Source organism: Oryza brachyantha, chromosome 11 (assembly GCF_000231095.2).
Source record: "Oryza brachyantha chromosome 11, ObraRS2, whole genome shotgun sequence".
In the NCBI taxonomy this organism is placed as follows: Eukaryota; Viridiplantae; Streptophyta; class Magnoliopsida; order Poales; family Poaceae; genus Oryza; species Oryza brachyantha.
The window spans coordinates 15,490,668-15,500,268 of NC_023173.2; the positions used below are offsets into that span (position 1 = coordinate 15,490,668).

Below are 9,601 nucleotides of genomic sequence, written 5' to 3' on the forward strand. Positions count from 1 at the left end.
ATCTTTTTTTGCTATTTTAATTAGTACGATGTATAAAGATAGTAATGGACTTAATGTAGAACCCATCAATCACATCCAATAGTACTAGCTTTCTCACAAGAGAGAAGAGATATGAGAGAGATAATATATTTTAATTCATATGGGTAGTCTATACTCCATATAGGTAAAGGTAGCTCATGCTATTTTATTTTTTAATGCGCACTTTCATGATGATTAAGTAGTCTATATAGAGTTATAATGACTATCTTTAGCACACATTATGAATTTGTGAAGTTTTCCACCTATATAAAATACATAGCCTTTATACATAGCTCATATCCTTAGGAATGCATCGACTCTTGCGTTCACCGATCTTGACAGGAACTTGATGCAGATCGGAGGCTTCACCCCGGACATAGCGAGAACGCACTCCGGCAGCATCCAGATGCCGTCGCCGCATATCAATCCGGACGCCACCGCCGGCCCACCCGCTTCCGCCTCGACCTTGTCCGCCGTCTCCCACGCGAACAGCGCCGCGCTACCAAGCATCATGTCGACGGCGAAGTAGGGCCCCACGTAGAACGGCACCGCCATCGCCGTCGCGATCGGGACTAGCCCCGCCGCCGTTCTTGACGGCAGCAGGTCGCGGGCCAGGTTCATGGCGACCGCCGCGGCGAAGAAGGCTAGGGAGAGGGCGAGGCAGTGCTTCGGGAGCGAGCTGCCGAGGCCGTGCCCACCGGCGAGCGCCGCCATTTGGTGGTACACGGCGGCGTACGGCGTCGCCGGGTGCTCGGCGCCGGCGCCGGCGCTTCCGCGGAACAGCCAGAACACGCACGGCGCGACGACGCAGCCGACCGCCGCGCCGATCGCCTTGCCGACGAACACCGACCTCGGCGACGTCGACGTCACGTACCCGGTCCTCAAGTCCTGCATCACGTCGGAGGCCGTCGCCACGATGCTCGTCACCACGCCGCAGGCGGCAAGCCCCGCGAGCGCGCCGCCGGCCCACGCCCCGACGGCGAGCACGGCGACCTTGCCGTACGCGGAGGCAAGCGACCAGTCGGTGAGGCCGGTGGCGTACGCGTCGCAGAACGCCAGCACAGGCGCGACGGCGTACACGGCCACGGCGTGGTACCACCTGAGCTCCGGGAAGATGACCGGAAGCAGCCCGGCCGACACGGCGGCCACGACGACGTAGCCGGCGCACGCAAGCGTTCCGGGAATTCGCTCCCTCAGGAAGACCTCGGCGCGGCGTTCGTCGTCGCCGGCCGATCTTGGTTCAGCTCTCTCCGAGACAGGAATGGCGCGAGATGACTTGTTGGTCTTGGACATGGCGAGAAGAAGAGCCTTGAAGAAATTGCAAAGCCCATCCCCAGCAACCAAGGCTATCGGTATGAATAACTGTGATGCAAAATGAGATTAACTTTTAGTAGAAACAAACAGATTATTCACGCTGTAATCTTGCGTTAGAATTTGGAATTTGCAGATTGGTGTGCAGGATTTTTTTACAGATAATTTTATTATGCTTAAAAAAGTACCTCTAGTACTAAAATTTACATTTAAAATTTTGTTACCTCGAGATATAATGCAACTAGAGGTACCAAAATTTACTATGGTACCTTTTAGTACTTTCTCAACAATTTTAATTTTTTTCATTTTTATACTATCTACTACGGACTAAATAATTAAGTGTTGATGTATTCCTAGAAAAAGAAGTGTTGTATTGACATCAAGTCAACCTTCACTGTTTTTTATTACAAAATTGAGCTACAAAATGTTTATAAAATCTAAGAAATTAGCACTCTCATCTTTCACTTTTGCTTATGCTTATAAGCCAAAATTTAAATTTATAATCTTAAATTTAGAGTTGATTTTGGGTTTTTTATCCATGTTAATTTTTTGGCTTTTGCTTTTAGATCGATCAAAACATGTATATAAAATTTTTATTCACAAATTATTTTTCGATTGCAAATCTTTGAAAAAACCAAACAATGGTGCCTACTAGTTTCTTTCTTTGGGCCTGTTTGATTAAAATGGAGCAACTGTTCTCTCATACAATACTACAACTAATTTGAATTTGAATATAAATCCATATCCATTTGTCGGAACTTACAAAGCATGGTTTGAATACGAGTCTATTTACCCGGTAAGCATGGAGTCCATGAAGGCTGGCTTCAGGTAGAGAGGCAGGATACCAAACTCCTTCCTTCTTACGGATTAATGGCCACATCACTCCCCATGAGATGACTCCTCCAAGCAGTGCAGACACGCTGACGATTCGTGGACAAACCATCCCTGCTCCGATGAAGGTAGGAGAGAAATCAAAGTAAAACCTGCTGGGGACATATGTAATGCCGGTGAATTCACAGGAGTGGCATTGTGATGCATTGACCGTACGTACTGAAACTGTTAAAACTGTTCAGTTTTAGTGTGTGATAATCGAGAAGTGACACTGCAGATCTCAAGCCCAAAGTTTATCATGGTCATCCGTTAGGCCGATTTTTCCCGAAATCATATACTGGTTTGAGAATTTTATCTTGATTTGCTGACAATATGTATCCATTCTGCAACTTCATTATTACTGAGCTGCTCAGTATATATAGAATGATTGTTTCTGGAATTTTGTGTAAAATAAAAGGAGTAGGCCGAAAGCCAGTATGCAGTATTCTCAATTTTCTTTCCTTTTTTTTTCCTAAAAAATGCCCCAGATTCATTTAGGTATACAGATGATAAAGACAGTAACCTAACATTCCAAGAAGAGGAAAAACAGGGTAAGATAACCATTTCAAGAAGGAAATAAAACAGAGTAACCCTGCAGCAAAATACAGAACGAAGAGTATTGCCGTGTTGTTTGACATTGTTGCACATGACACTACAACAATTTTCAGTGCATTTGCTGAAGAAACTACGATAGAGCACCTGTTCTTATAAGCTTGGAGACCAAAAGCTGGGAAGTTTTGAAACCCACAACCGACTCCTGCAGAGTAGAACCACTTGAAAAAGCCCCAGAGGAAGCTAATTGTGAAATACTTTCGCAGTGCGCTCAGCTGCTTCCTGAAATATGTATATGTTAGGGAAATTTGGCCAGATAACCGAGAAAGCAGATTTAACGTAGAAACTCTTGCGGGAAAAACCATGGGCGTCAATCGGCAATAACCACTATGAGGTGATGATTACAATAGCAGAGGAATACACCGGGCCGTTACACCCTTCCCATGCAGCTTACAAGAGATATATATAAGGGAAAATCAAGAAGTCCTAATAGGAAAAGGCTGACAAAATCCTATTAGCAAACTAATCCTAATCCTACTCCAAGTAGGAAACAGTTAGGAGAAACCTAGTAGGAAACTAGTAATATAATCCAAATACATTATAGATAATAGTTCGGATCATATCTCTAACAATCTCCACCTTGAGACGAATTCCCTTGTAGCATAAAAATTGAAATCACCAGAAACCTCATGTAGATAAAATCACCTTGCGGCAAATAGTCTTTTGGACTATAATAAGCACAAACCAAACTTGAGGACAACAAGAATCTCGCTTGTTTTGAACAGGAGCAATGATCCATACTTCAAACTCGCAATGGGAATAAAACCCTAAACCTGTTGGTATAAATTGGTAGAACCCAACAGAGATGCGAACCAAAACGAAGTACTTGAATCTCCTGATAAACCTCATGAAAAATTGGTCATGTGCTCATAGCAGTTCCTCTGGAATCATGTAATCAAAACAAGAGCATTGAGTAATACTTCAAAACTCGTCGTAGGATCAAATCCTGAAATTGTTGGTATAAATTAGGGGAACCCAACAGAACAGTGAAACGAAGTATTGAAATCTCCCGGGAAATTTGATCAAAGTGATAAACAGGAACCAAAATCTTCTTGGTGAATTGTTTTTTCCCCTTCCAAACACCAGCTTGTAGAAGAAAATTCTCATCAGAACCTGTCATATGCTGAAACTGATCTTGCCGTCAAACTTCTCAATGTCTATTTTTGGTGAAAGACTTCGAGAAAAATTACAGATCAAAATATGATAGGTTCCATGGAGAAAAAAAAATCTTCGTGGTGTAGCCGTCGTGTGCGACTTTGTGCTCACTCATGCGCAATCGAGAAATAACTTCCCGATCGGTCACCCATCCCAAGATTGCTCCAGGGTCAAGCACACTTAACCTTGGAGTTCTCTCGAGATAAGCTTCTGGAAAAGAAGTTGCAACTTGTTGGTATGAGTATCTATCAAATCCTATTAAGCCTTGCATGCCCGTGAAACCGCGAGGGTCGGCTCTGATACCATTCTGTCACGCCCCAACCCTAGGAACCCCCTAGGTTAGGCCCGTGCTCTAGAGACTTCGCTCTGATACCATTCTGTCACGCCCCAATCCTAGGAACCCCATAGGTCAGGCCCGTGCTCTAGTGACTTCCCTCACACAACTTTTCTGCGCACTTTGTCCTCACTCATGCGCACCCCCATTCTGTCACGCCCCAACCCTAGGAACCCCCTATCACTCATGCGCACCCCCATTCTGTCACGCCCCAACCCTAGGAACCCCCTAGGTCAGGCCCGTGCTCTAGAGACTTCCCTCACACAACCAACACACATGTCTTTTCTGCGCACTTTGTCCTCACTCATGCGAAATGTTTAAGGATTGGTAGTGGCTGGATTTCTTGTAAATTTATTTCAAACCTAAATTCGGGTAGAGCACTTCCCTCACACAACCAACACACATGTCTTTTCTGCGCACTTTGTCCTCACTCATGCGCACCCCCATTCTGTCACGCCCCAACCCTAGGAACCCCCTAGGTCAGACCCATGCTCTAGGACATCAAGACTTCCCTCACACAACCAACACACATGTCTTTTCTGCGCACTTTGTGCTCACTCATGCGCACCCAAGAAATGACTTCCCGGTCGGTCACCCATCCCAAGATTGCTCCAGGTCAAACACACTTAACCTTAGAGTTCTCTCAAGATAAGCTTCCGGAAAAGAAGTTACAACTTGTTGGTATGAGTATCTATCAAATCCTATTAAGCCTTGGGCTGGGATGTTACAGAGAGGCACGCAGTTGTTGCTGCGCTGTGCGTGAGGAGAAGCGACGATCGCTGCTGCTGTGCCACAGCAGGAAACGCACGACGACGACGCGTCCGGACGAAACGACAGATATACCGCTGGCGAAAGACGCGACGATGAAAGCCGCAACCGGGGTAGATTGGATCGCACCCCCGCCGGGTAGATTTTATCTATATGAGGTTTCTGTTGTATCAGAGCTATCGGGTAGATTTTATCTATATGAGGTTTCTGTTGTATCAGAGCTATCGGTTGGAAGATCTGATCTACCTGGCGGGGGTGCGATCCAATCTACCCCGGTTGCGGCTTTCATCGTCGCGTCTTTCGCCAGCGGTATATCTGTCGTTTCGTCCGGACGCGTCGTCGTCGTGCGTTTCCTGCTGCGGCACAGCAGCAGCGATCGTCGCTTCTCCTCACGCACAGCGCAACAACAACTGCGTGCCTCTCGTCCTGCATTGGCCGCACATGAGCAGCAGCCCGTCCACTGCACGTCATAGCAGCAGTGCTAAAGGCTTATGCGACGGCCCGGTGTATTCCCCTGCTATTGTAATCATCACCTCATAGTGGTTATTGCCGGTTGGCGCCCGTGGTTTTTCCCGCAAGGGTTTCTACGTTAAATCTGCTTTCTCGGTTATCTGGCCAAATTTCCCTAACAAGTGGTATCAGAGCAAAGATCCAATCTACTCGGTCGTGTTGGTCGTCGTGCGTTTCGGCTGGCTGCATCATCGACGTGCGTCTCCTGTCGCGGCGCGGCGTCGTCCGCATCCGCCTCTCCTCATGCACGCCGCAGCAGCAACAACCACCATCGCCTCTCCCCGTGCACGTGTAGCAGTATAGCAGCAGGGAAGCAAGGTGATTCTGGTGGATGTGTCCTTTTCCTTCGCGTAAACAGCAAAGCGGAAATCAAGGCATCTATGTCTACCAAGCACAGCTAGGGCCTAGGGGCATCTATCATCGCATCATTCGTCAGAAAGAAAAATTGGTGAATTTGCTGCTTGCACACACCAAGTCTATCAAGGAATTTTTTTCTCTCTTTCTTCAGATCTACCATATATTTTTGATCTGTAATTTTTTTCGAAGTCTTTCACCAAAAATAGACATTGAGAAGTTTGACGGAAAGATCAGTTTCAGCATATGGCAGGTTCTGATGAGAATTTTCTTCTACAAGCTGGTGTTTGGAAGGGGAAAAAACAATTCACCGAGAAGATTTTGGTTCCTGTTTATCACTTTGATCAAATTTCCCGGGAGATTTCAATACTTCGTTTCGCTGTTCTGTTGGGTTCCCCCAATTTATACCAACAATTTCAGGATTTGATCCTATGGCGAGTTTTGAAGTATTACTCAATGCTCTTGTTTTGATTACGTGATTCTAGAGGAACTGCTATGAGCACATGACCAATTTTTTCATGAGGTTTATCAGGAGATTCAAGTACTTCGTTTTGGTTCGCATCTCTGTTGGGTTCTACCAATTTATACTAACATGTTTAGGGTTTTATTCTCATTGCGAGTTTGAAGTATGGATCACTACTCCTGTTCAAAACAAGCGAGATTCTCGTTGTCCTCAAGTTTGGTTCGTGCTTATTATAGTCCAAAAGACTATTTGCCGCAAGGTGATTTTATCTACATGAGGTTTCTGGTGATTTTAATTTTTATGCTACAAGGAAATTCGTCTCAAGGTGGAGATTGTTAGAGATATGATCCGAACTATTATCTATAATGTATTTGGATTATATTACTAGTTTCCTACTAGGTTTTTCCTAACTGTTTCCTACTTGGACTAGGAGTAGGATTAGTTTGCTAATAGGATTTTATCAGCCTTTTCCTATTAGGACTTCTTGATTTCCCCTTATATATATCTCTTGTAAGCTGCACGGGAAGGGTGTGACGGCCCGGTGTATTACTCGGCTATTGTAATCATCACCTCATAATGGTTATGCCGGTTGACGTCCGTGGTTTGTCCCGCAAGGGTTTCCACGTTAAATCTGCTTTCTCGGTTATCTGGCAAATTTCCCTAACAGTATATATATTTCTAACCATGTTAGTAATTAGCATCGATCGATTACATGCACTTTTAATTGGTTTATAATTTCATCGATCGAAAACAGTAAAACGTCAGTTACTTTGCACTCTTGTCACTCTTTGGCGTATGCAGGTCGTTGATGAGATAAGCTGTCGCTGTGCCAGTTGGATATGTCAGTTTGTAGTCGACGATCATAACCTGCAAAAAATGTAGTTCTTTTAGTTGATGATTAAATGAGTGCATAATTGATACAAGAATGACATTTAGTTAATTTAATTAGCATTAGTACTTTTCTGAAGGGCACAAGGACAAAGAGGCCAGCAAAGCTGACGAGGAACAGGAAGGATATCATCCATCCTAGGCGAGGGTTCTTGGTGCCGTCAACCATCATCGCCAGCAGGTAACTCCCGAATCCGGCTGCGAAATTGATGATTATATTCGTTCATCAGAATTCAGAACGAATAAATATATCTCCTTGAAAAAGTTCTTAACCATCTCTAACTCGAGCTTCAGTTTGCATGATTTGGTTTGATCATGTAATTGCATCGCATCGTACGTACCATTGACGGCGACGGCGGTGGCGGACGCGACGGTGGCCTGGACGACGGCGGTCTCCTGCGGCGTCAGGGGGTTCCTGCCGGCGGCGAGGCGGAGGGAGAGGAACGCGAGGAGGCTCGCGGAGAGGTTGACCGAAGGGACGACACCGGCGGCAGCCATGGTGAGCCTCACGGCCATCAAACCGAACGCCACCGACAGCAGGAGGCTCGCCGCGAGGGCGCGCGCGGTCAGATGATCCCTCCAACCACCTGGCAATGGCACGGCCGCCTCGTCCCCTGCCGCGAAGCCACCGTCGTCGTCGTCGTCGTAGGAGGTGGCGGCGACGGCATCGGGACGCCGGAGCTGGAGCTCGGTTGCCTCCATCGTTCCGGGAGAGCGAGCTAGCACGACCAGCAGAGCTGGGCAGTAGTGCTCGTCTTGTAAATTTAATTAATTCTAGGACCATGTTAGCCTATATAGCTTATTTTTCCAGATAAGTTAAATCTCGGTCCTATTTTCTATAGATGTGGTGTCATGAAGCATGAGCTAGAGCGTGCCAGACTGTTTGGATACCGTGTATAGGCCGATCGGTTCGTTAATTCGTTTTTGAGGGCAACGCCGCGCAGGACAGTGAGACAATAGTTTTATGGTCCGTGTAGCGATCAAATGTTTAAAATTTTTTATTTATTAATAAAATTCAATCACTATTGTTGGATGATAATTTAAAGACATGCACGCAAGTCAAAAAATATACATACACACCCTTTGTTTAACAGAACAAAACTCAAATGTTTGATTAATAGTAAAATTGTAGTTTTATATCTATTTACGTCAGATTAATTGATATCATTAACTTACGAAAACTCGATCACTTCGTTCGTATACAGCTCACGCATGTGCTTCAAGCTACAGCAACCTGTTTTACATAAAAATCCATACAACGGTTGCATGCAACAAATATAATATATAAAAAATAATTTATTAAATATGATATAGATAAATAAATACATATAACCGTGTTGATCGTTGTATATACCCTAACCGCTTGGGACGGCAGACGGTTTGACCGTTTTGCCGTGCACGGGGTTCCCGAATGCCAATTGTGATCTTTGTATTTTTGCATCGTATTTTTCAGAGTTTTTTTTCCATCACTGAATCAGTCTCCCCGGTTGACTCATTGACTTTGACCTTATGCATGGCGTGGCCTAGGCGTTGGGACAGTCTGTATCGTGTTGATAATGATATTCTTGACTAATAATACTATTATGTTTCCTGATTATATATATATATATATATATATAGCAAGACTAATATGTGCACCCTTAGTATAAGCTATTTTACACTTCCTTTTTTTCCAAGACTTCCCAAGGCCCATACCACCACCACCCTCTTTCCAAGGCTCCAAAACCACCTCTATCTCATTAAAAACTGGTCAAAGGATTAATTCCGTGAGTCAACTCTTTTATGGGCTTTCTCTCATGTCTATCTAAACTCACCTCTCGCCTCATAAGAATTGTGCAGTAACATGACGAAAAAATGCAGTAACACGACAACTAATTTACAGTAACAACGTCGAAACATATCCATGAGGGATCTATCTTTTTAAATCATTTTTTAAAACAATATAGTACAAAAATTCTTAAAAAATAATATATGAGGTTAGAGATAAAGCTGTTTAAAATTTGAAATCTTAAGAAATATCTATTAGTGTAGTAAAGATACGCATTCTATACAATAATAACGTTATGTTGCTATAAAATATATGTATTGTTACTGCACAATTGCAGTAACGTCGTGATAGAAGTGCAGTAGGATCACGATATACGTGCAGTAATATGTGTTGCACAATTGCAGTAACGTCGTGATAGAAGTGCAGTAGGATCACGATATACGTGCAGTAATATGTGTTGCACAATTGCAGTAACGTCGTGATAGAGATACAGTAACATCACGATTGGAGTACAGTAACATTATGACTGTAAATTGCTACATTACAATTA

At 44.4% G+C, this 9,601-nt stretch overlaps 1 protein-coding gene across 1 annotated transcript; it reads right to left on the reverse strand.

Moving 5' to 3' along the window:
- Nucleotides 1-312: 312 nt before the first annotated feature.
- On the reverse strand, nt 313-7,985 carry LOC102721495 (probable metal-nicotianamine transporter YSL12). Its single transcript, XM_006663541.2, has 6 exons — nt 7,625-7,985; nt 7,354-7,481; nt 7,165-7,262; nt 2,899-3,033; nt 2,123-2,312; nt 313-1,380 (listed from the first exon to the last, which is right to left on the reverse strand). Exons 1-6 carry the CDS (start codon nt 7,983-7,985, stop codon nt 313-315), a joined length of 1,980 nt encoding a protein of 659 aa, XP_006663604.2.
- Nucleotides 7,986-9,601: the final 1,616 nt, after the last annotated feature.

What these genes read in the sequence shown, in the direction of transcription:
- LOC102721495 (XM_006663541.2), bottom strand. Translation starts at nt 7,985, where the DNA reads ATGGAGGCAACCGAGCTCCAGCTCCGGCGTCCCGATGCCGTCGCCGCC. An exon ending in CTCCAAGCTTATAAGAACAG is followed by an intron (nt 2,313 to 2,898) that starts GTGCTCTATCGT and finishes TGTCCCCAGCAG; the next exon opens with GTTTTACTTTGATTTCTCTC. An exon ending in ATGGACTCCATGCTTACCGG is followed by an intron (nt 1,381 to 2,122) that starts GTAAATAGACTC and finishes TTTGCATCACAG; the next exon opens with TTATTCATACCGATAGCCTT.